This window comes from Chlorocebus sabaeus, chromosome 3 (assembly GCF_047675955.1).
Source record: "Chlorocebus sabaeus isolate Y175 chromosome 3, mChlSab1.0.hap1, whole genome shotgun sequence".
Classification (NCBI taxonomy): domain Eukaryota; kingdom Metazoa; phylum Chordata; class Mammalia; order Primates; family Cercopithecidae; genus Chlorocebus; species Chlorocebus sabaeus.
The window spans coordinates 7887184-7912549 of NC_132906.1; the positions used below are offsets into that span (position 1 = coordinate 7887184).

General features: G+C 40.9%; 1 protein-coding gene and 1 non-coding gene across 4 annotated transcripts; both read right to left on the minus strand.

Annotated features, from left to right (window-relative positions):
• Positions 1 to 2923: 2923 nt before the first annotated feature.
• Positions 2924 to 20681, minus strand: SLC46A3 (solute carrier family 46 member 3). 3 transcript variants are annotated; one of them, XM_037986867.2, is made up of 6 exons: positions 20573 to 20681; positions 19678 to 19890; positions 14776 to 15646; positions 12865 to 12948; positions 6853 to 7009; positions 2924 to 4487 (listed from the first exon to the last, which is right to left on the minus strand). In XM_037986867.2, exons 2-6 carry the CDS (start codon positions 19864 to 19866, stop codon positions 4406 to 4408), a joined length of 1383 nt encoding a protein of 460 aa, XP_037842795.1. In that variant the 5' UTR covers positions 19867 to 19890; positions 20573 to 20681; the 3' UTR covers positions 2924 to 4405. The 3 variants fall into 3 exon arrangements, with proteins under 3 accessions (XP_037842795.1, XP_007958236.1, XP_037842796.1); XM_007960045.3 differs by lacking the exon at positions 20573 to 20681 and adding an exon at positions 20364 to 20472; XM_037986868.2 differs by lacking the exons at positions 2924 to 4487; positions 6853 to 7009; positions 12865 to 12948; positions 20573 to 20681 and adding an exon at positions 12955 to 14117 and having other exon boundaries at positions 19678 to 19875.
• On the minus strand, positions 6611 to 6716 carry LOC119620127 (U6 spliceosomal RNA). Its single transcript, XR_005236591.1, has one exon. It is a non-coding gene; the product is annotated as a U6 spliceosomal RNA (small nuclear RNA).
• Positions 20682 to 25366: the final 4685 nt, after the last annotated feature.

Below are 25366 nucleotides of genomic sequence, written 5' to 3' on the forward strand. Positions count from 1 at the left end.
CATCTATTGATATGATCGTGTGGGTTTTTTCCCCTTTATTCTGTTAATATTGTGATTAAGTAATTTTTAAATGTTGAGCCAGCCTTGCATTCACAGGATAAACCTTGCTTGGTCAGTATATATAATCTTTTTTATATATTGCTTGATTTGTTAATATTTTGTTGTGAATTTTTTATTTGTGTTTATGAGGGATACAAATTCATAATTTACTTTTCTTGTAAATTCTTTGGTTTTACATAAAGGTAATGCTGACTTCATAAAATGAGTTGGGAAGTGTTCCTTGCTTCTATTTTCTAGAAAAGCTGTAGGTAATACTAACATGTTTATTCCTTAAATGTTTAGCAATGAAACCATTTGGGCCAGGCCCCATCTTGATCATACACAGCTGTGCCCATTTATTTTTGTATGGTCTTTGGTTACTTTGTGCTACATTGGCAAAGTTAAGTAGTGCGACAGACTGTATAATCCACAAAGCCTAAACTGTTTACTCTCAGGCCCTTTACAGAAAATGTTTTCTAGCCCCTGACCTAGAGTAGTGATTCTCAACTCTAGCCACATATTGGAATCACCTGGAGAATGTCTGAAAAAAAATACTGTCTGGATCTCATACCTGGAAATTCTAATTTAATGTGTTCGAGCTGAGACTAGGCCACTGGAAGTTTCAAAAGCTCCCCAGGTGATTTGACTCGGCAGGTTGAGAACTGCTGGATGAGAATAAGACTTTGTGTTTGTTTTCATTTTACTTCCCACCCCAACACTGATTATTCTAATGTGCATTTAGGGTTGAAAATCATTCATCTAGGGCAGTAGTTTCCATGTCTGGATGGGTATCAGTCACCCGGGGAGGTTTTAGAAATACATTCCAAGACCTCACTGCAGAGCTACTGAAGCAGAATCTCCGGTACATGAGGCCAGAGATTTTTATTTTTACTAATTAATTTATTTTTATTTTTTTAAATTCTTCAGATAGTTCTCATATATGCAGGGATTTCTTTAAAAGAGTACTGAACCCAGGGCACACTATTCTATTGTCAAGATTCTTGGGCATTGAATGAGTAATCAGAGGATTATGAGAGGTGAAGCCAGCTGGACTTTCTGGGTCAGGTGGGGAGGATTTACGAGAGGATTGTAAAATGCACCAATCAGTGCTCTGTGAAAACGCACCAATCAGTGCTCATAGCTAGCTAGAGGTTTGTAAAATGGACCAATCAGCACTCTGTAAAATGGACCAACCAGCACACTGTAAAATGGCCAAATCAGCACTCCGTAAAATGGACCATCAGCAGGATATGAGTGGGGACAAATAAGAACATAAAAGCTGGCCACCCCCAAGCCAGCAGCCACAACACACTCGGGTCCCCTTATGTGCTGTGGAAGCTTTGTTCTTTCGGTCTTCACAGTAAATCCTGCTGCTGCTCCCTCCTTGGGTCCTGGCCATCTTTAAGAGCTGTAACACTCACTGTGAAGGTCTGTGGCTCTGTTCTTGAAGTCAGTGAGACTGTGAACCCACCAGAAGGAACCAACTCCAGACACAATTATTTAGTGAGTATGGAATTGGAGAAAAGGGATTTAGATGTTTGAGGCCGTGCAGTGCAGGCTGTGGACAATCTCATTGACTAGTCCTCTGTAATGATGAGAATCTTCATTTCTAGTAGATACAGTAATCTAACCTCCTTTGCACACTGCTGGATAACATGGAACATGTTTTTTTCCTCTTTGGTTTGTCTTTAAATGGGCTCCATAAAGACAAGTCCTTCCATTAACATTCTTTCTTCAGATAATTGGGTTACATGATGGGAAATTAGATCTTTTTTTTTTTTTCATTTCTGTTTTGAGTCTATAGTTCCCCATCCCATCAGCTTGCATGCTTCTCTCATCTCTTCAGTACCACATTTACTAATTGTCTCTTAGGCTAGACACTTTGGAGATAGCTAGGTTCATTTGTGCTACATTTTTGCCCTTGGCTACCTCAATCTAATCTCCTGATATACTTGCTACCTCTCAAATCGACTTTTTGCTCAACTAAGAAACCATCTGTTAACCTTTCAACTGTATTACACAGTACCTCTTCAGTTCAGATGAGATGTGTAAAACCATGGGGTGTTGAGCTGGAAGAGACTTTATAGACCATCTTGTCTAAACTCAAAAAAGGTAATTATAGGCAGTTAGTTGGGTACAGTTTTTTGTTAATGTGTTTTTGATGGGTACATCATGCTACACATATGCAATTCTTGCTTTGGGGTTTATAATCTGTTACTGCAAACCCTAGCTATGAAGAACGTCAGTAGGGTCAAGTCCATTCATGTGTAATGCTGATAGGCAGTGAATAACCACGGTCAAGCCAAATCTCTGTGAGACTTACCTTCCTCTTCTGTAAAATGAGGACAATGAATATCTACTTTATAAACTGTAAGATGCTTTTTCTTTTGGTTTGGGAAGAACCTTGGACAGGAAGGAAAACAAAAATGTATCAGTCAGTCTGAGAATCACTTAGTTATTACATGGGCCCCCAAGCCCAGAAGATACTAGCTTAACCTAAAAGGAATGATCTTGGAAATAAGAATTTCTAGTATATTAAATATGCTATTCACTAGTCAAGCAATCACTGATTTCCTTAAAGTCCTAAGCAATACTATAAAACAAAAAGATCGTATCTGCTTTCAAGAGATTACAGTGAAGTTAATCATTTAGTTGCACTTTAGGGCATTTGTGTTATTATTTATGGTAACTTAGAAAATGGGAGGTATTAAAGGACCTATGAAAATACTGTAAATCAATTTTAAAAGTGTATAAGCTGGCATATTTTTCAATTTGTTTGCAAAGCTGGCTTAATGATTGGCATGATAACAGTGGTTACTCTCATAAGGCATTAAATATATAGATTTAAATGATTTTTACAAGTAAAAATAAAATTTTGTAGTCATTTAGTTTAGTTCAACAAACATTTATTGAAGATATGAGTAATCAAAGGTTGTCCCAGTACTCAAGGCGATGACTGTCAGGTAGTAGAAACAATTACAAGTTGATGGAAAATGCTGGCATTGAAGTATACATAAAGAGCTATGGAAGCCCTGTAGGGACTGGGGAGTAAGAAGGGATGTCAAGAAGGCTGCTATGCAGAAGAGGCAATGTTTTGGCTGAGGCTTGAAAGTTTCAGTGTAATGTGGGAGGAAGAGCAAATGGAACAGTGTGTGAAAAGACATGGGGGCATGAGAGCACATGGTGTTTTGAGAGACCAAGGTGGACCTCAGGATGAGTGTAAGGCAGTCAGAAATGAGATGGAAAGGGGTCAAATCATGACTGGCTTGCTTGTTTGATCATTTTCCTATGAGTTAATTTGACGGATTCAAATTTAAGGAGTACAAGATCTATATTCTAAAAATTCTTTTATCAGTATTTCTAATTGAACAAGGATAGACAACAGCTGGGTAAGAAAGACTAGAGGTAGAACTCTCAGCCAGGGATGATGGAATGTGAATATCCTTTTACTAACACAAGGGATAAAATGCTGGCTCCAAACGTTATTTACTTTATACCACTATTAGCTGTTCATTCAGTTTTTTAACTTCTTTAGAGCAATTTTATTTATAATCTATTTTTCCCAATTACCCATTACATTAGAAACATTATCATGCCTGTCACTGATGAAACATACTAAGAAAAGTGAAAAATACATATTCTTTAAAGTGCTTCCCTTTTAAGGATTTTGTATCAGTGAAGCACTGATTGTGGAATTCGTGTACAGCCTTCAGAAGTTACATATATAAGCTCCGACTGTCAGTAGCAGCTTAACAGGCTCTATCAAACCAAGCATTACCAAGTATAGGTAAAATTACACATATTTGAAACTTGTATCATTATTTTCCTACCAATGAGTGGTTCATCATAATTTTCATTATGCCTTCAAAAATCCCTGAGAGAGGTCAGAAACCCATTCTGCTGATGAAGAAACTAAGGTAAAGATTTCTCTTTGGTCTCAGTGTAAGAGCCTGGAATATGTCAGGGAGATTATAGCTTTTGACCTTATCAAGTTTCTTGATCCCGCCTTACGCCCTTAAGTTTTAATGTTTCTCTTCTGTGTCCAAAAGTGAGGCGTATTTGAGATTTGTTCTGTGTATTGCAAGTATATTGCATGATACGCACAAAGTGCGCAAAGCGTATGGTACCGCAAGAAGCTAAAGCCAGGAGCTGTCTCTCTGACTGTCCAGTTTAGGAGAAAAGATACGTCAAATGGGTTCTCAGTGAAGCACTGATTGTGGAATTCATTTATAGTCTTCAGAAGTCACAGTATGTGATATGTGCATTCATAGATTTTTTTTTTTGTTTAAATCACAGTCATCTGTCTGAAGCATTCTTCACTGGATTCTTCTATTGAATTAACTGGACTGAATTAACTTCTATTGAATTAACTTCTATTGTCTTCACTGGATTCTTCTTGTATAAGAAGTTCATAGCTTCCCTCATTCCAGCTGATACACCTGACAACGCTATAAAAGGAAACAAGACATTTTAGAGTTGAGATTAAGACAATACATAAATAAGTAATCTGTTTTCCAACTTTTTTTTCCCAGTTATATCTTTTAATAAATTATGCAGATTATTAGGAGGAGTATCCTGGCATTTTGAATCCAGCTGATTCATGCATGGTGTTCTTAAAATAATTTTAAAACTACATGATTTTTTTTAATCTTCTACACCCCTAAGATATCCCATCTGTCCCACTGTTAACTCTATGTAGTCCACATAAACTAGTTATAACTAAAGCTATTAAGGAAGTTCCTGTTCGATAGCTGTAACTGAAGCCCAGAAGCTTTGGAGGTAAGACAGCATGTAATTTTGATTTTTAAAATATTGAGCAGTGTAAGGTTAAAAAAAAATCCCGAAGCCCATCTACATTTACGTTATTATTAAAAGGACAACTGCCTTTTATCTATTTGTTACAACAGAATTTATAAATATATGAAGACTAAAATTAGAATTACCTATTATTCTACTCACCATGTATGCAATTCTTTTCTTTAAATTTTATATAAATTTAAATTTTATTTTCCTACTTAAAAAAAAAATCTTTTCTTTTGGTAAAGATGGGAGTCTCACTATGTTGCCCAGATTGGTCTTGAACTCCTGGCCTCAAGCAGTCCTCCTGCCTCAACCTCCCAAGGTGCTGGGGTTACAGGCATGAGCCACGGTGCCTGCTACAATTCTTATTAGTTATTTTTCATGAAATGGCTGTACCATCATTTACTTAAACATTCTCCCACTGTTTGACAGTTTGGTCATTTAAAATTTTTTTGCTGTAATTAACGTTTTTATATATCAATTTTTGACAACATTACTGATTATTTCTTTAGAGTATGTTTCTAAAAGGAATTGCTGGATCAATCACTATGAACTTTGAAAAAAGAGCTTTTGATACATTCATGAATTGCTTTATGATACAGCTGAATAGCACTATTATCAACAGTGTGTAAGATCGGTTTTCTTATATGCTCACCAGCACAGTATGTATTGGTAATTTTGTTAATTCAATAGACGAATAGTCTCTTTTTAAAAAGATAACTAGTATAAATAACTTTTCATCAAAATTAGAGGAACTGCAAATACTGTTGTTCTCTGTCTGACACAGATCTAGGTATCAGAATTCAGTAGAAACAGTAAATACTGAGCTCCTACTATGAGTAAGACATGAGCCGGCCCATTCAGGAGTTAACCATCTTGGCAGGATGCTTAACACCTATGCTTGTAGGTACTTTCCTCCCTAACTCAGAGCCTTACCCCAAAGTGCTGAGGACAAAGCAGAGAAGGCCTGGCTTCTTGTGCCCCCACTGCCTTGATTCCCATCACTGTGCTATGCTATCAGCCACATGAAATGCACAGAGCTCAGCAGAAACAGATTAATGAGCTCTTCACTAATGTGTCAAATAAATTTGCTTGGACATTTCAGCCATCATTCATCTAGCCAGCTCACATTTTTTGTTAAATAGAAAGCAAAAAGAAGACATAAATATTGCTCTTATATTTATGCTTCTGATCTATCCATTATATGTACTATTCATAAATGGAATTTTGTGCTTCTTTAATTTGAATATTTAAATTTAAAAACATTTAAACAGAAGTTTAAACAAGTCATTAAAACAAGACAAAGTCATTAAACAAGCCAACTCTGGAAAGAGAACTGAATAGTCAGCACATCCTATCTGCTTTTGTCATTTACACAAGAATCCACATGAAAGTCAATCTAAATACAGCAATATTTGACCATCAGGGGATATTGTACTCTGGGAAATCATTGTTTAAAGGTATATATCTCTAATCTTAGATGCTAATTTAATCAATAGTTTAAAGGTGGGGAGTTATAACGAACACAGTCTTTGAGTTATTTACACATGTCACTCTCTTTTTCTTCCTAAGTCTCCCAAAATTGTTGACAGATGCTTTCACATATCTTTATTTATTTTAATGACATGGGGCTCTTGCTATGTTGTCCAGGCTGGTCTCAAATACCTGGGCTCAAAATGATCTTCCCGCCTCAGTCTCCTGAGTAGCTGGGGCTTCAGGCATACACCACCATGACCGGCTCTCTTTTTTTAATTAAAAAAGTTCATTTTATTAAAATATGAAACACTTCATGAATTTTCATGTCATCCTTGCACAGGGAGCATGCTAATCTTCACTGTGTCATTCCAATTTTGTATACATGCTGCTGAGGCGAGCACTTCATGTCTAAAAGTTCTTGAGAAAAGCACATTCTGAGGCAAAATTTCAACAGATCTATGTAATTTTACTGGTGAGGTTAGGGAATTCACTTAATCCATATACCCTTTGATAAAATGATTAAAAATAATGACATACCATAGACTGATGGCTGGAAGTAGTAACAGACCAGCAGACAGCAGGAAAGTGAAGCCAGGGTACCAAGCCACAGTGACTGAGTAAATGCCATTAAAAGTAGAAACTGCAGTGACTCCTCCAAGTGTTTCTAAGAAAGCAATACAAGCAAACAGGGTACCTGTTTGGGGTAGGGGTATAGAGGGAGAAAAAGAAAAGGCAGAATTACAAAACAACGAACACAAACTAACGAAGACAACTGTTATTCATTGAAAACAGTAAACAGGAGGGCACTGCTTGGTGAATGAAATGCACGTTATTCCCTCAAAGTCCCTGGGAAGTCAGCAGCGCATTCTGCAGCTGAGGAAACTAAGGCAAAGGTTCTCCTTGGACCTGATGGGAGAGATGTTGAAAACTCCAGATAGCCGAGTTCCAGCGTTCACAGGGCAAAGCTAAAAAGACAATGCAGCTGACTCTTTTGAAAACTGCAGGTCTCGCCTCTCTGCCACAGCCCCAGGCAAAGCCACACCTACCCCAGCTCTTCAGGATGCTGTCTCCCACCCTCCATCCCCATGCTAATCTGTGACGCCTGAAAGCGCAGGATGGCTCCTAACAAGCAATGCTTCCTGCAAGAGCCTTTTGAAAGGTAAAGAAAACCTTATCTGCTCCTCAGTCTGGCAAAAGTGACAGCTGCAGGCAAAGAGAGGAGATTCTTATCATACATTCTGCAATTGGAATTTTATCCCTCTCTTCAATGTGACCAAAAAATTCCATCACCACTAGATTCGCATGTTTGACTCATCAAATTAACCATCCTGTGCTCTAGTGAAGGTTTATGCCACAGTTTAATGTTAAGTGATTCTTGAAAACACATGTTTCCACCTTATTGCTTGCAACTGCCTCTGCCCTAAGGTGCCTTACAGGATGAAGAATGGGGATTCTGCCATGGTCACACCTGCTATACACCAAAGCTGGTCAAGGGTAGGTAGACCACTCAGCATTGTTCAGGAAGTCTGCGTGGTCAGTACAAGCTCACAATCAGAAACAGACAGTATTCTACCTAGGTTTAGTTTCATCTGGAATCCAAGACCATGTCAACTGAAGAGTTAAACCTCCAAAAGACAGCCTGACCATCTTCATGTGCTTTTCTTCCTCTTTGTCAAATTGCTCATCATCAGATATAAAATTTCATGACCACTTTCAGTCAGCTTGATCTGGCTTTCTTGGTCTCAGTTCCTATATATGTATCTTCTGCTTTCTGCAGATTTTGTCAACAAGCCACTATGCTTATTCCCCACTTTGCCAAGTTTACTTTTCCATGATAAACTGCAATGCATTTTTCTTATTGACAATACACATCATGTAAATAATTGTGTTTGCTTGGACTGATAGGAAGGAAAATGCCAAGCTTGAGGGTTATCTTTCAAAATTAGATATGGTTTGTCTATATTCTAATTTTCCCCATGGTCTTGATCTTTTAGACTGTGTATTGATTTTTATCTATTTAAACTTTTTCATTTTATTTTACATATTCTCATATATTGTTTCAAATTATTCGCTGAGTGATAGGACATACCTTCATAAAACATACATCTATCTCTGCGAAATATCATGTGATCACTTATGTGTCTTCTTTTGACTAAAATGAAAGCTTTGTCGATCTGCCTTGCTCACAGCTGTATCCCTAGGGCTCAGCTGTCCTGCTGCATGGCAGGCGTTTAATAAATATTTGTCAAATGAATGAATAAAAGCTTAATTCAGGATCCCATTTCCCAGTCATCAAGTAGCATGCAGACTTACTGCCTCCATGATTTATGATAATACATTAAGTCCGTGTAATTGGAAGGATGCTCTTCTACTTGTCTAACTACATTATTTTCTTTTATTTCTGATCTCCTGCTGCAGCCAGGAATAGTGCTAAGGAAAACAGACTGCACAGCACTAGTTCTATTATATAAGGGTTTTAATCTATTCTTGATGGGAAATAGGTCAGACTGTGCACCATCTGTTCTGATGGAACCATACTATTATGAAGTGGCTTTAGCTTATTGCCCAACTTCTCTGAGCAGTTCAACTTGTTTAATAGTTGCCAGAGATAAAACAGGATTAAAGGATAAGTCCAACTGAGTTCATCTTCTAAATTTTTTTTTTTTAAATGGAATAGACTTCAAAAATCAAGTCTGTTTTACTGTATCCCAATTTATAATCACAAGGAGTATATGGGTGATGCCCAGGTAAAATAGTCCAAGGCAGCTTCAGCTATGAGTTCACAGTGGTGCAGAGCATAGAGATTTCAAAATAATTACCGGGATTCCATTTTCTTACCTTTCTTATTTAAGATAATAGAAATAACGAGAGGCTCCTGAAAACTTCGGCAGTATTTCCCCACTCCTGTCATTATTTAAAGTGCCTAATACTTTCACAAAAATGGCCAATTTAAACAATAATGAAGGATGGGAATACATTTAGTTATAGAAATGTTGGCATCATCCAAAAGATTGTTTAGTTTGTAGTTAAGAACAAAATAAGTATCCCAGAATAATGAAGTCACAATTTACAGTTACTGGAATTCAGAACAAGAAACGCCAAAATGTAAACATTTTAAAATATTACTGTATTTAACAGTATGATATGACTTTTTTATTTTTATTTTTCATAGAGATAGAGTCTCCCTCTGTTGCCCACGCTGCTCTTGAACTCCTGGCCTCAAGTGATCCTCCCACCTCGGCCTCCCAAAGTGCTGGGATTATAGGTGTGAGCCACTGCACCTGGCGGAGATGACTTTTTAAAAGCCTTCATAAACTAAACCAAATATAAACAAAAATAAACTATACATCTTGACAGCTCTATTTTAGCTCTAAATCAAAGCAGGTAAAATTTTTTCCCCAACAGCTTTATTGAGATATAATTAACATCCCACAAAACTCACCCTTTTAAAGTCTGCAATTCAGTGGTTCTTAGTATGTTACAGAGTTGTGCAACCATCACCACTATCTGTGGAACATTTTCATCAGCCCCAAAAGAAACTGTGTACCCATAAGCAGTCATTCCCCCAGCCCCAGTCAAGCCCTAATGGAATTTCTGTCTCTATGGATTTGCCTATTCGGCACATTTCACGTAAACAGAATCATATTTAAATGACAATATGTGGCCTTTTGTGACTGGCTTCTTAAATTTTGCATAATCATTTCATAGTTCATCCACATTACGGCATGTAACAGAATAATATTTCTTTTTATTGCAGAAGAGCAGTTTGCTGGATGGATAAACCACATTTTGTTTATCCATTTGTCAGTTCATGAACATTTGCATAGGTTTTACTTTTTGGCTATTATGAATAATGCTGCCATGAACAAGATTTTGTGTGGACATATGCTTTCACTTCTCGTGGTATGTAAGTAGGGGAGGGATTGCTGAATCATAAGGCAACTAACTTTCTGAGGAACTGACAAACTGCTTTGCACAGCTGCTGCACCATTTTATGTTCCCACTCGCTGTGTATGAGGGCTCCAATTTCTCCACATCCTCATCAACACTTGCTATGGCCTATTTTATTTTGGCCACCCCAGTGGGTCTCACTCTGTGGTTTTGCTTTGCATTTCCCTGATGGCTAATGATATCCAGCATTTTCATGTGCTTATCAGTCATTTGTATATCTTCTGTTCAAATCCTTTGCCCATTTTTAAATTGAGCTGTCTTTTTGTTGTTGAATTTTAAGAGTTCTTAAATATGCTGCATACGAGTTCCTGATCAGACAAATATAATTTGCAAATATCTTCTCCCATTCTGTGGGTTGTCGGTTGCCCTTTCTCTCCTTCCTTCCTCCTCTCCCCTCCCCTCTCCTCTCCTCTCCCCTCCCCTCCTCTCCCCTCCCCCCCACCTCCTCCTCTCTTTTCCTTTCCTTTCCTTTCCTTTTTGTATTTTTAGTAGAGACGGGGTTTCACCATGTTGGTCAGACTGGTCTCGAACTCCTGACCTCGGGTGATGCGCCCACCTTGCCCTTCCAAACTGCTAGGATTACAGGTGTGAGCCACCACGCCTGGCCTCACTTTCTTGATGTTGTCCTTTGAAACATAAAAACTTTTCAAAGGACAAACTTTGAATGAAATTTTTGGATGAAGTCTAATCTATCAATGTTTTCCTTTGTTGTTGTGCTTCTGGTATCATATCTAAGAAACTATTGCATAATCCAAAGAAGCAGATAGATTTTTACATAGTTTATATAAATTTTTCCATTCTTTAGTGGTTTTCAAAGTAATCATCATCACATCATCTATAAACAAATACGTGAATATAAAGCTTCATCTTATGAGTGTAAAATAAGAGGCCGGGCACGGTGGCTCATGCCTGTAATCCCAGCACTTTCGGAGGCTAAAGCGGGTCGATCACCTGAGGTCAGGAGTTCAAGACCAGCCTGGCCAACATGGTGAAACCCTGTCTCTACTAAAAAGACAAAAATTAGCCCTGGTGGCAGGAACCTGTAATCCCAGCTACTTAGGAGGCTGAGGCAGGAGAATTGCTTGAACCCAGGAGGTGGAGGTTGCAGTGAGCCGAGATTGCACCATTGCACCTCAGCCTGGACAACAAGAGCAAAACTCTGTCTCAAAGAAAAAAAAAAGAAAGAAAGAAAGATAGCATATTTTTAATTTATTGAATTATGTAGTCTTTTCCAGTGTTGACTAAATGGGTAAAAATACAGTAGCATAATTATGAATTATTCATAAATCAAATAAGTACATTCACAGCACCGGGCTAAGATATGACATTAAAGAAAGTGCCAATGTCTAATAAGATTCATATGATACAAAAGGGAAGGAGGACAACCCCATATGCCTGATATCTAACTAGTAACTAGTTCTCACTGAACATTTAATTTTTGTCTTTGCTGCATCCTGGTTATTCTCTGCCCACCCCTTCAACTGTCTGACTTTGTGTGCCCTGCTCTGCACTTGGGAGGCTGACCCCACAGACTGTATGGCTTGGACTTTCGTGCTGGCCTGAGTTCCTGCTGCACTTGGTTAAAAGGGTGAAACGGGGGAAAGGGTACGGTGTTTCTTCTCTGCTTCCTATCTGGGGCATCTCTCTGGCTGCCCTGACATTGCCCACTCTCTATAATGGCCTTCGTGAAAGTCGCTTGATTGGACCAGCTGAGTGGGACCACGTTTTCTGCCAGGACTCTGAGTCAGGCCCAGCTGTGACATTTGTAGGGGCCAGTGTAAGAACATGATTAGAGGCCTCTATATTATATTCTAAAGATTTTAAAGTTATTTGAAATCTGGCTAACAAACTGTTAACTAAAATATATTATGCCTTCGTAGTGTGAAAAATATCCCTTCGTAATGAATGATCTAGAAGACCAGCACACACTGAGGCTTCTCAGACATTTTCAGAGTTCATGTAGGAACAGGGTGGCCCAGGGTGAACTGGCCCTCAACCCTTGGTGCCCAGCTGGAGCCCACCCCCATTCTGCTCTACCCCTTGCACCACCCTACTCAGAAAGGGTCATTTACATGTGGGTGTAGAGCACCCCCATCCTGCGATTCCAAGGTCAAGCCAGACCCTCTATAAGGAGTCGCCCCTTGGCTCCTTCCTTAGTCTAGAGGTGAGCACACTGGGCACCGTCCACCCTCAGGAGAAGGTGGCTGAGGAAGAGGATCATCTAGGCCCTTACTGGACATGAGCCCAGAACTGTCTGGGCTGGGAATTGCAGGGATCCAGGTGGGCAGAGTTCAGTCTAGAAGGAAGGAGATGTGGTGAGCTCCCAGTGGGCATCTCCCACCTGGCGCTGAGGTCTCCTTTCTTCTTAGGGCGGGGCACGGCCCAGAGCCCAGCGAGCTCTCTGAAGTACAAGGCCCTAGGCAGGGGCTCCCTTACAAGAGTGTAAGGCTTTTCCTCACAGAGCTTACCACTTTATTCAAAAGGAGATCCGTGCATAAAAAGGGCTGTAGAATATTCTGAAGCATTAAACATTGATTGTACACAGATTTGAGTTTGTAACGATGGTAGATTCATATTTCTTAAGCAAATTAAACTCACCTTGTTCAGTCGAATGAACCACTTTGGACAACATGGACCGGAGAACAGAGAATGGCACAACAGTGAAAAGGAACGGCACCCTGGCTGTGAGAGAAAGGATTCAAAATCACTGGCTTATTCTGAAAGCTGACGGCCAATTTAAAACAGGAAACACTTTCACTCTCTAAATATTTCCTTTTCTACAAGCATCCTAACTCATTGTATCTAAAAATGGAATGAATTAATTGTAGAACTCTGTTTGATGAATTCAAGTAGACTATGGACAGGTCAGTTTAAGGTTAATTTACTTGAGAATTTCTATTCCAGTACAAAGAACAAGAGATCATATAGTTTTTAGGTCTAGGTCTATTTATATAATCTGCCAATTAAGACTGATCTGCTGGCTGGGCTCAGTGGCTCATGCCTGTAATCCCAGCACTTTGGGAGGCCGTGGCAGTTGGATCACCTGAGTTTGGGAGTTCAAGACCAGCCTCACTAACATGGAGAAACCCTGTCTCTACTAAAAATACCAAATTAGCCAGGTGTGGTGGCACATGTCTGTAATCCCAGCTACTTGGGATGCTGAGGCAGGAGGATCGCTTGAACCTGGGAGGCAGAGGTTGCAGTGAGCCCAGATCGCACCACTGCACTCCAGCCTAGCAACAGAGTGAGACTCCGTCTCAAAAAAAAAAAAAAAAAAAAAAGACTGGTTTACTTATTTTCCTAATTATGTATTAACCTCTTATTTAGCAAATTGTGACTGCGAATTCGTTTTTGTTTGTGCTTTTTTCAGACTTGGCACTCTTAGTGTTAGCATGCCTTTATTATATTGATTCATTTATTGGTAAACTGGTTCTTTATCATCTTGCCTGTTCATCTTTGTGGCAGAATAACTTCATAAAGACAAATTACCTCTGGTCTTCAGTTATGACCCTTAATAGTCAGTAGTTTTAATGACATCATAAAATAGTAAAATATGACATTAGCAGATCACTTTACAGTTCCCAAAGCGTTTTCACATAGATTAACTTACTTGGCCTTGGCAGCTCTTAGGGAGACAGGGAGAAAAACTGGCCATTATTGAACGGTAGGGATTGTGCTAAGCGAGTGCTTGACAGCTACCTAATATTCACTGTAATCCTCTAAATTAGGTAGTACCGTGCCCATTTTACAGATGAGAAAATTAGGGCTGAGAGTAGTTCGGTAACTTGTCCAAGACCATCTAGGACTATAGATGGAAGTTGGGCCCAATTCTGTTTGGTCACACTGCTTCCCTGCAAGATAATAAGGGGTTAACACCTTTATTAGAGAAAAGAGTAAACTGGACTTTTCCCAGAGTCTCATTTTATAGTTCCATAGTCTTTTCCAATGCAGCATCTCATTCGAATCCTGCAAAAACCATTATGAGGTAGGTAGTTAAGGAAGCAGGCTCATTTGCCAACCAGCAATTCATCAAAAATCAATTTATGAAATGGCCAATTTGCTGAAAGATCAATTTGCAAAACCTGTCTTTAAAAAAGTTCTTCTTGAATATATTAAATTGACATAGTTTTTTGTCTTGTAAGTATTTTTAGTATACCTTATATCATTGTCCTCAATATTTTTATGGAAAGTAGTCTTCTTAGTAGCATTTTAAGAAACGTTCACTTTAGTGAAAGCTATATTGAAGAACTGACTCATAACAAGAACGTTCCTGAAAACAATTCTGCGGCCAATATACCAATTTGGGAAATGTGGTTATTCAGTGAATTAAATTTTTAAAAGCAAATTTGGCTTTCAGCTTATTGACTCCTGGCAAACTAGCTATTGCCCTTTAATTGAACTAGAATGGCTTAAATAGAGGGCTTTATATTAAAGTTTTTCCCCCAGTAGACAACATTCATTTTATATGAATATCAAATACATAGTTCTAAAGCTCCACTTGGAACTCACCTAAAAACATCATCAGTGTTGTCTTGGCGAACGCGGTCATAGCCATTCCTGTCATCGTGGTAAAAATCCCAATGAAGGCCATATGAATATCTTCCATACAATAAGAAAAAAGCCATATTCCTAGGAAACTAGTCAAAAAAGAGGCACTATTCAAAGCTGATCCATAACCTATGAAAACTTCATTCCAGCAGAGTGGGGAATCCAATTCATAAAGGATAAAAATTGGGCCAATGCCAATTACCACAAAAAAATAAGTGATCATTGTAAAAAGTAACAAACAGAGTAAAAATCGTCTCTTACTGGAAGCATTTTTAAAAAGCATGTAAGTTCGGTAAAATAGGTTTTTGAAGCCTTCACTACATGACACTGTAACATTCTGAGATGAAAACTCTTTCACTGGATCACCAAGAAAAAATAAAATATAGATCAAATTAACAGCAAGAGAAACAGCAATAATTAGAAATGACCACCCAAAACCTAGCCCTCTAATAAAATAGCCAGATAACAGTCCTGTTAGTCCAGTAACAAGTCCAACTAGAAAGTCAATGATAGCTATTCGAATTGTTTTTTGTTTGTGTTCTTTACACTGATCAACTATATAAGCAAAGCAGGCTCCCCAAAATGTGGTATAATTGCCACAAAATGCACCAACGAAGGTAGATGCAATCAAAAGCTGGAATGGAAAGGCAAAATAGCAAAGCAAACAGAGCCAAACGTTGGTTGCAAGAGCACCAACGGAAGACAAAATCATAGGGAATTTTCGCCCGTAGTGATCACTAATAGACAGAAGTATGAATGTAGACACCAGACCAGGAATCAATCCACTTATGTCCATCTGCAGATTAAAACGTGACACTTTTTTCTGAACTTCCTGTAAAGAAATAAAAAGAAATGTGTTTACAGTAGTTTACACAATGTGCATACAAGTATCATGGTGCATGCTTTTTGCCCTGTGGCCAATAGGTTATGGATGAGGAATCTCCAGTGCATGGGCAGGACTAATACAGCTTACATTTTCATCCAGTTTACAAAGCAATACAGACTGAGTATCCCTTATTTGAAATGCTTGACACCAGAAGTGTTTCGGATTTTGGATTTTTTCAGACTTTGGGATATAATGAGATACCTTGTGGATGGGACTCACATTTAAACACAAAATTCATTTATGTTTCATATGTACCTCATACATATAGCCTGAAGGTAATTTTATACAATATTTTAAACAATTTGTGCATAAAACAGTTGCCATTGAGTACTTGTGTGTGGAATTCTACACTTCTGGTAAAATGTGGTGATCAAAAAGCTTCAGATTTTGGCCAGGTGTGGTGGCTCATGCCTGTAATCCTCATATTTTGGGAGGCCGAGGCAGGAGGATCACTTGAGGTCAGGAGTTTGAGACCAGCTTGGCCAACATGGTAGGACTCTTATCTCTACCAAAAAATAAAATAAAATAAAATAATTAGCCTTTATTTAGGGAGAGCTTGGCTGTTTCTCTTTTTTTTTAAACCTATGTCTTCACAGATAGATTAATGAGAAACATATTCCTTTATTTACTAAATAAAAGAACATTTAGAATAAGATAAAATTGAAAGAGGAGCCTTACATTGTCTAGAGATGGTAGCATGCCATGGCTGAATGTGGCGGCTTACGCTTATAATCCCTGAGCTGAGGTGGGAGCTTTGCTTGTGCCCAGGAATTTGAGACCAGCCTGGGCAACATAGTGAGACCCTGTCTCTAAAAATAAATTTAAAAAAAAAAAAAAAGGCCAGGCACGGTGGTTCATGCCTGTAATCCCAGCACATTGGGAGGCTGAGGTGGGCGGATCACTTGAGGTCAGGAGTTTGAGACCAGCCTGGCCAACATGGCAAAACCCTGTCTCTATTGAAAATACAAAAATTAGCCAGGCGTGGTGGCTTGTGCCTGTAGTCTCAGCTATTCAGGAGGCTGAGGCAGAAGAATTGCTTGAACCCAGGAGGCAGAGGTTGCAGTGAGCTGAGATTGTACCATTGCACTCCAGCCTGGGTGACAGAGTGAGACTCCATCACAAATAAATAAAAATGAAAAGTAAATAAAGGTGGTAGTATGTCATGACCTGAGGAGTAAGATAAACTCAACTTCCAAGGACCAAAATGACAATGACAGATGACATACACACACAGATTGGAAGATGTGTCAATCATTACACTAGTTATTTGATGGAAGGAATTTTGCATGATCTTAAAACAATTTTTGCTTGCCATTTCTCTGTATTTTCCAAAGTCAATATAAAAAGTGTGTGCCATTTGTATACTGGGAAATGCTAAGTTGATTTAAAAAACAGATTTAAACCTTTTTTGGTCATTGAATGAATCACTGAAAGCAATGTTGGTGCCTCCTGGGAAACAAACATGTTCCTTTGTCCTAAGGAGCAAATGGAGCGTAGGCCACCACTCCAGCGTGAGTGGCAGAGTGAGGCTAGGGGTGGTTTCTGGTTGCTGGAGGTTTAAGAGCACCAACTTTAAGGGAAGGGATCCAGAGTAGTAGTTTCTCTTGAATATTAATCCAATCAAGAAACAATAAATCAAAAAGTCAATTTGAAAATTTGGCAAAAATCGTTGACATGAGACCACTGCTCTGGGCAATAGAGGGTGCTCAGCAGCTGGGCCAGGCTGGAGGTGGCCAACACTTGCCACCTGTATGGTTGCAGAAGCCACCAAGCTGGCTGGACCGAGGCCTGTCTTCCCTCACTCCAAGAGGGCAAGAGCCACAGACTTTCCCAGACGTTCTAGTCCTCTCCTCCCAGGTCCCTCCCACTGCAACCAGGGGGCCTGCTCCTAGGGGTCAGCTGAAAGAAAGAATAGAATCAAATACAGAAATTGATGAGCCTATAAGGAGAGATTTGTTAAAGGATACAAAATTAAGCTAGACAGGAGGAGTAAGTTACAGTGTTCTGTAGCACCACAGGGTGACTGCAGTTAACAGTAATACATTATATAGTTTCAAAGAGCAAGACGGAGGATATTGAATGTTTCCAACACAAAGAAACGAGAGATGTTTGAGCTGAAGGATATGCTAATTAGCCTGATCTGATCACTATACATTGTATGTATCAAAACATCACTGTATGCGCCATGAATATGTACAATGATTATTTATCAGTTAAAAGAATAAAATAATGCCGGGCACGGTGGCTCACACCTGTAATCCCAACACTTTGAGAGGCCCAGGCAGGAGGCTCACTTGAGGCCAGGAGTTCAAAGCCAGCCTGGGAAACAGAGCAAGACCCTGTCTCTACAAAAAAAATAAAAATAAAAATAAAAATTAGCTGAGTGTAGTGGCAAGGGCCTGTAGTCCCAGCTGCTCAGGAGGCTGAGGTGAGAGGATCCCTTGAGCCTAGAGTTCAAAGTTGCAGCGAGCTATCACCACACCACTCCACTCCAGCGTGGGCAGCAGAATGAGACCCTGTCTCAAAAAGTACCATACATGCATAAATACACAATAAACAAAAAACACTTCAGGTGATTCCAATGTCAAGGTTAAAAACACTATGTGAGAGGTTCCAGGATGGGATTCAAGTATGTATATTAACGAACGTCTCCAAAGCCGAACTCTGAAGAGCATCCCTACCGTAGGACCCCAACTTTGAAACTAAGAGGATTTGTTAAACTCTATTCTATTTATGTGTTTTTCTCAACCTAGAGAGACTCTGGGCTTCTCAGGTGCAGAGCCATTTTGCCTATCCTTGTCACCACGGGATAATGCGTTCTATGCCAGAACCTTGATGTCTTCCAGGCTGTTCAGAAACAATCACTTCCAAGAAAACGTTTCCCATGGGAATGCGGAAATGAGTAAGATTAGGGGTTGTGCCAAACTGCCTAGCCTCACCCCAGCAAGGTTCCACCTGACACCTCGGGAAGTGCTAGAACCTTGCCTCTCGGGCGATTTGCCATTTCCTCCTTCTCAGGCTCTTCTCCCGGTCACAGGGACTCTCAGAGCCAGCAGGAGGTGACTCAATTCCTTTTAACTCATTATCTTTCACTGGGAAGGCAGCACCACTCCTTTACAATCACAAAATCGCCCCAAGAAGAAGAGTTTAGAGTTTACAGATGTGATTTGTTTTTGAGGCATTGTAGGAAAAAAAAAAAAAAAAAAAACCATTTCCAAACCTGGATACTATCTCTTTGCATTTTGAAATGATAGACTTTTGTCAAAAACTGCCCAAGGGACCAGGAGAATGGTGAAGTGCATCCTGTTTTACACACAAAAAATTGGGGAGGTAGCTGGAGAGGGAAGAAGAAAGCCTCCTTAATATCTGGCTAAACATTTTTGGTGTCAACCCGGGGGGGGGGTACTCTGCACTCCAGATGTCCTCACACAGCTGCTCCTTAACACGTGACAGCCAAGGCTGATTTGACACGACACCACCACCAAACAATAAATGCTCCTTCACCCCACCCTATGACAGACAATGGCCCACAATCTTCAGTGATGGTCCACTTTCTAGAGTCCCTGAAAACTGGAACATGCAGAAACAGTAAAAGGATTGGGGAAGAAGATAGCCACCCCTGTCCACCAAGTAGCCCATTCCAACCTGCCCTGCCCCAATTTTCAGACTTTTTTTTTTTTTTTTTTGGACAAAGGAAGGAGACAGTTGCAGAGGAGATGACACCGTGGTGACATTTTCCGAGAGAAAGAAGAGCTAGTGTCGCAGAGGAGGAGGGTGTTTTAAGAAGAGGCAGATTTGAAAGGTATCAGGAAACTTCAAATGGGGTGAGATCCCAGTAAAGGCCATTAGGTTTGGGATTTAGGACTTTGATAGCTGCCCTAGAGACAGCAATGGATGATGAGTTCAGGGTCCTCTGACTCAAAAGCCCCGTACACATTCCCTTTTTTTAAAATACTATGGATATTGTAATTTCTTACCTCCTGGAATGCAAAAATTGGACTGCTTTTGTTTTTTTCACACTCAGAAATATTGCTATCAGATGAAAACGTGTAGTTGCCAGTTTCTTCCCATATTCTCCGATAAACATATTGCGTTGTCAGCGGACTGGTCAAAGTCATAGCAAATGCACTAAGGAAAATGGCAGGTTCTACAAATAAAATCTTCATATTGCCCGGGTAGGTAGCTGTATTCTATAAAAAGTGAAAACGGAGAAAGATCATCTCTCTCATCCCAGAGGCTAGATATTCAAAGATGGGGAAGTTTGAGCAATTTCGTGGAGTAAACGTTTAAACAAGCAAACTAGAGAACAGAAAAGGCAGTAAGCACTTTCTCAGAGAATAACTTTTACTTTGGAGTAGAGTCCTCTGTAGCAACCTGAGGTTGCCTGTGCTTTCCATTTTTATGATTACGACATTGTAGGACTCAAGCCGCCTTTGAGTCTTTGAAATAATAAATTGTCACCATCTTGGTTAGTCAATGATCACAGTACAGTTCCCACACTGTATACGGCCAACCGGTTTTCCATAAGTTCAACAACGAGGTTCCTTTGGGGAAGCCACAGTTGCACAACTGTTATTGTTATTTTGCTGCGTATTAACGACGGACAGGGAGGTGGCGTTTTAAAAAGCAGCTCCCAATCAGAAGGGCCTTATTTTTAACTCACCCCACGATTACAGTCTTCCTGCCAGGCTGGGCTCAGGTCGGGCCGTGCCCAGGGCTGTCGCCTCGGATGCCCTGCGCTCGCGCGCGCCCGGGTTCAAGGGCAGCCTCTGGACTGGGGCAACGGAGGACGTGCCGGGGACAGTAACCTTGGGCTGCGCGGCCGGCGCTGGGGTGGGGAGGGGACTTTCCCGTCGAACTCGACCAAATTACCCTTATCGGGGAGTCTCAAGCGTATTGTAAAGCAAACCACGGCAAGCGCACTTCCGCGTCCCGAGTGACACCTGCACGGTTCCCCGCGCAGCCCTCGGCTTCCTCGCGGCTCTGCGGACTTGGCCTCAGCGCGGCGCGGCGGGGCGCGCGGCGGCTGCTCCTTCTGCGCAGTGGACAATTGGCCGATCGGTGCCTCTGTTGGTCGGTCCGCGGCCCCGCCAGCGCTCGGCGGTGACTCGGCCGCAGCCCGCTGAGCATCGCTGTCCGCCCAGGAGGCGGGGTCGGCTGCCGCTGCGCTGTCACTGTTCTACCCGGGTCTCCTGCGATTGGGCCCAGCAGCCGGTGCCCCAGCGGCGATTGGTCCACCCCGACGTCACTCTCCCCCGGAGAGTGGCTAGTGGATCGTGCGCCCACCCTCGGAGGTCCGGAGTGGATCCCGCGCGGCGGAGCAGCCACTCAGCACCGCTGTTGGGTGCTGGGCCGCGCCGCAGGCTCAGCGGCTCTGGAGTTGCAAAGCGTTTCTGAATCCGAATATCGTTTCTCATATAAACACATAAAATAACTGTTGCAAAAGTAACATGTTTGGGCTGTAGCCCCCAGCAGGATCCCGGTCGGCCAGGCAGGTGCCCGCAGAAGAGGGGAAGGGGCACCGGTGGAGGGCATAGGAAAGAGAGTGTTCAATGCAGAGTTAGTGGAGGGTTGGAATGTAGTCGCTGGCTCTTCCCGGGGTGGGGGTGGGGGGTACTTGGGCAAATCGTTAAATTTTCACGAACCTCCATGTCTTTATCTGCCGCGTGAGGATAACAACAGTCTTACAGGGTTGTCTAATTAAACACTCAGCATGTATACGCAACATAACCCCTGCACATAGGAGGAGCTGTCAGTGCTCTCCAATACACCCACCAGGAACACGCTTGTAGTGAAAGAATTGAGCTATTACTTCCTGAAGCCAGGAGGAATGCATGCGTGAGGAACCGTGGGGGCACCTCAGTAAGAAGGTGTTAGATTTTGCTATGGGCTTGCGTTATGTGATTTTGGGAAGAGTTCAAGAAAGCAAGGCCTTACTCTGGATTGGTTGCTGTCAGGAAGTGGCAGTAATGCTATGATTGGGTATCTTAATAAGTCTTATTTAGAAGGAGTCAAGACTAGACAGAGGCTAAAGCCATGAATGATAAAGAAGCAGCAGTCACACATATTTGTCATTTTTGTGGTTTAGACAATGCCTAAATTTTGTCTGTGTTCAGACAAAATTATGACGTGGTCTTGTTTTTGTTTTGATCATGGTTACAGAATGCTCTTGTCTGACTTTGGTGTTCTGTGAAATTGTTTTCATTCGACAGAACACCATGGTCCAGAAAAGTTCTTAGCGACACCAAGGCCCAGCTGATAGTTCCAGCACCTGGATGTCAGAGCTACTTTCTCTTCCTCAGCACTCCTTAAATGACAGTTATGTCACTGAATGTAGAGTTAAACGTCTTTGGTTTGAGTCCTAATTGCTACTTAGTAGCTGGTAGCCTTGGACTTGCCACTTAATCTTACTTCTCAGCTTCTTCAAATCAGCACTTATGAAGCACTTGTTATGAGTTTCAAACAATGGAGCATGAATATTGGAAAGAAGATATACAAACACGAGTAAGATATAGTTTGCAAGGAAGACATAATATTTTAAATTGCAGTACTTTGTGCTAAGAACTAGATTATTTTAAATGGCACTTAAAAGATGTCCTTTTTTTTTTTGAGGTAGAGTCTCGCTCTGTCTCCCAGGCCGGAGTGCAGTGACAGGATCTTGGCTCACTTCAACCTCCACCTTCCGGATTCAAGCAATTATCCTGCCTCGGCCTCCTGAGTAGCTGGGGTTACAGGCGTGCGCCACCATGCCCGGCTAATTTTTGTGTTTTTAGTAGAGGCAGGATTTCACCATGTTGACCAGGATGATCTTGAACTCCTGACCACAGGTGACCTGCCCGCCTCAGCCTCCCAAAGTGCTGGGATTACAGGCATGCGCCACTGAGCCTGGCTGAAGATGTCCTTTCTTATGGGGCAAAAATAATTAGTGTCCAATATACTTCCACGCTTTGCATTCCTACTCTTCCACATGAAGAATAAAGCCAGGTCTTCTTAATGAGGTCTGCTGCTGATCTCCATGGTGACAACAGTCATTATGAAAGCCTTTTTTTTTTTTTTTCAAATAATATTAAGTGCTTCAGTATGTATTAAAGAAGCTTGACTCTTAATTGTCACTCTATTGGGCACAGTGGAGTAAAAACAATTCTAAAACCAAGTATATGGAAGCCATCAAGACCTGTCACTCCTGTTTCTCCACAGCTATTGTTGCTCCTCACAGACTCCCACTCCAGCCTTCTTCCTTCAAAGACTCTGAGAGAAGAAATAAGAAATAAAAGCAAGTGTGCAAGGAGCAGTGGCCATTCACCAGACATAATCTCCCTGGCCGTGTTTCTGAAATGTAGATCAAGAGGTGTATTCTTCGGGAAAGGGGTCTCCGGATTTGGAAATCTTATGTTTTCATTTAAATGACCTAGAAATTTTAATGTTAGCATATTATGAATTGTCTTGTAATCAAGTACTGACATTTTATTTCAGTGTCTATATTTGTGTTTCTGCTTATGGTCACATTGGCTCCAAGCAGCCGTACCTAAATGATGTCCGACTAATGAGAAAATAAGTGGACTAAATATGTAAATGATATGCCCAAACTAAGTGAAGTCCAAACAATGTCATATCATGCTGTTCAAGAGAAGTTTCCATAGTATTCCAATCAGAGGTATGGATGGGAGACTTAAGTCATTGCCTTACACACAAATAGACATTCTGAACTCAGAAGAACACATACTGTGCTGGGCAGTGCCATGGTCAAGTGGCAAAAGCCAAAATGGAATAGAGTAGCTATGAGATTTTGTTGGATTCAAGAAGAAAGTGACTTGTTTACTTCTGATCAAATCAGCAAAGTAAGATGTGATGAAAAGACTTCAGTTATACCAATGACTGCTTAGTAGATGATTGTCAAAATGGCTCTGATAAGAGTAATATGATACAACTCCAAGCACAAATTGTTGAAGGGAAATGTGATCTAATCATATGACCTTGGTCAATAAGTTTCCAAAATAGGCCTCAGTAGGTCTTATCTACTTGAGAATTTCATAACCTGATGTCAGCCTTGTCTTTCTTGACCTCTGTTGCTTTGGACACTGTGAAATAGATTCCTCCCTCTGGAAATATTTTCCCCCTTCGGGTTCCATAACCTGACTGTCTTCCTGCTTCCCTGAGAGCTCTACCTCGGTTTCCTCTGTGAGCTTGCTTCTCAGATGGTGCTGTGCCTCAGGCCCTATCTCAGCTCTGACCTCTTCCCAGTCAATTTCATAGGCACTTAAGATCAGCTAGCACAAATATGACCATTTCCAAATCTCTTATTTCCAAATCTCTTTTTTCAAGCCTACCCTCTTCTCTTGAACTTAACATCCAGAACTTCCTTTTATTTGTATTAAAAACAAAAGCAAAAAACAAAAAAACCCAAACCCCACAAAACTGTATACTTTAAATATATAAAGCAGATATCATCTTCCTCATACATCTGATACCCTCTTATAATCTTTGTTTCAGTCAGTAACATCACCTATCCAGTTAACAGATATGGAGACTTAGGACTCATCCCTGACTTTTTGATCATTAAATGCATTGCAAATATTTTAGATCATAAATAGAATTAATATTATCTATACCTTTTTCAGGTGTGTGGCTGTAAGGAAAGTAGGTCCCTGGTTTAGTAGCATTCAGACTGAATATCTCTTTTTTGGCTTGGCTAAGGTGATGGGCTCTGTCTTGCTATTGGTCTATTGCTGAGTGGCATTTGAAAGTTGCTGGAGAGGTGAACAACATGCAAAGCGATCAAGTAGTTCTCTTGTAAATCAGAACTCCTGACCCTTTCCCTCTAAGGTCTCAAGTTATTACAACACTTCTGATGGCCTGGGATGGTCCTAAGAAGGCTCAGTTGTCAGAAATGTACAATAACAGCCCTCGAGGAGAAATCCACCATGTTGGTGGTGACAGTGGTGGTGGAGTTGGTGGTGGTGTCTTATCCTGAGGGAGAGCCAGTGAGGAACAGAATCACGTGATTGCGCCACAACCTGATCTACCACCTTGGACGCTGGGGTTCGTCGAGAGAAATGGCTGATTAACTGTAAATGCAACTATCTGTCACTAGAGTTGTAACCAGGAATCCAGTGTCCCATGGTGTGGAGAACCCATTGCTACAACCTTTATGCCTGGGAGCTGAACATCTTGTTTCTGGTACCAGCCTCACCAGAGCAGTGGTTGGAACCTTAGGCAGAGTGACTAGACCTCTCAGTTTCTTTTCTGCACAATGATAGTAAACAGGACTACCTCATTTGCACTAAGTAAGCTCGTGGAGGATTTTACTTTTCAAGGAAGGAAGAGCTCAGAGAATGAAGAACGCAATTCTTACAAGCAATAGGATGGAAGCTCAAATTTGATTTGTCTGTGTAGTGACTTAAATTTGGCTTATTTCCGGCCTGGTGCGGTGGCTCATGCCTGTAATCCCAGCACTTTGGGAGGCCGAGGCGGGCGGATCACAAGGTCAGGAGATTGAGACCACCCTGGCTAACACGGTGAAACCCCGTCTCTACTAAAAATACAAAAAATTAGCCGGGCGTGGTGGCGGCGCCTGTAGTCCCAGCTACTTGGGAGACTGAGGCAGGAGAATGGTGTGAACCCAGGAGGCGGAGGTTGCAGTGAGCCGAGATGGCGCCACTGCACTCC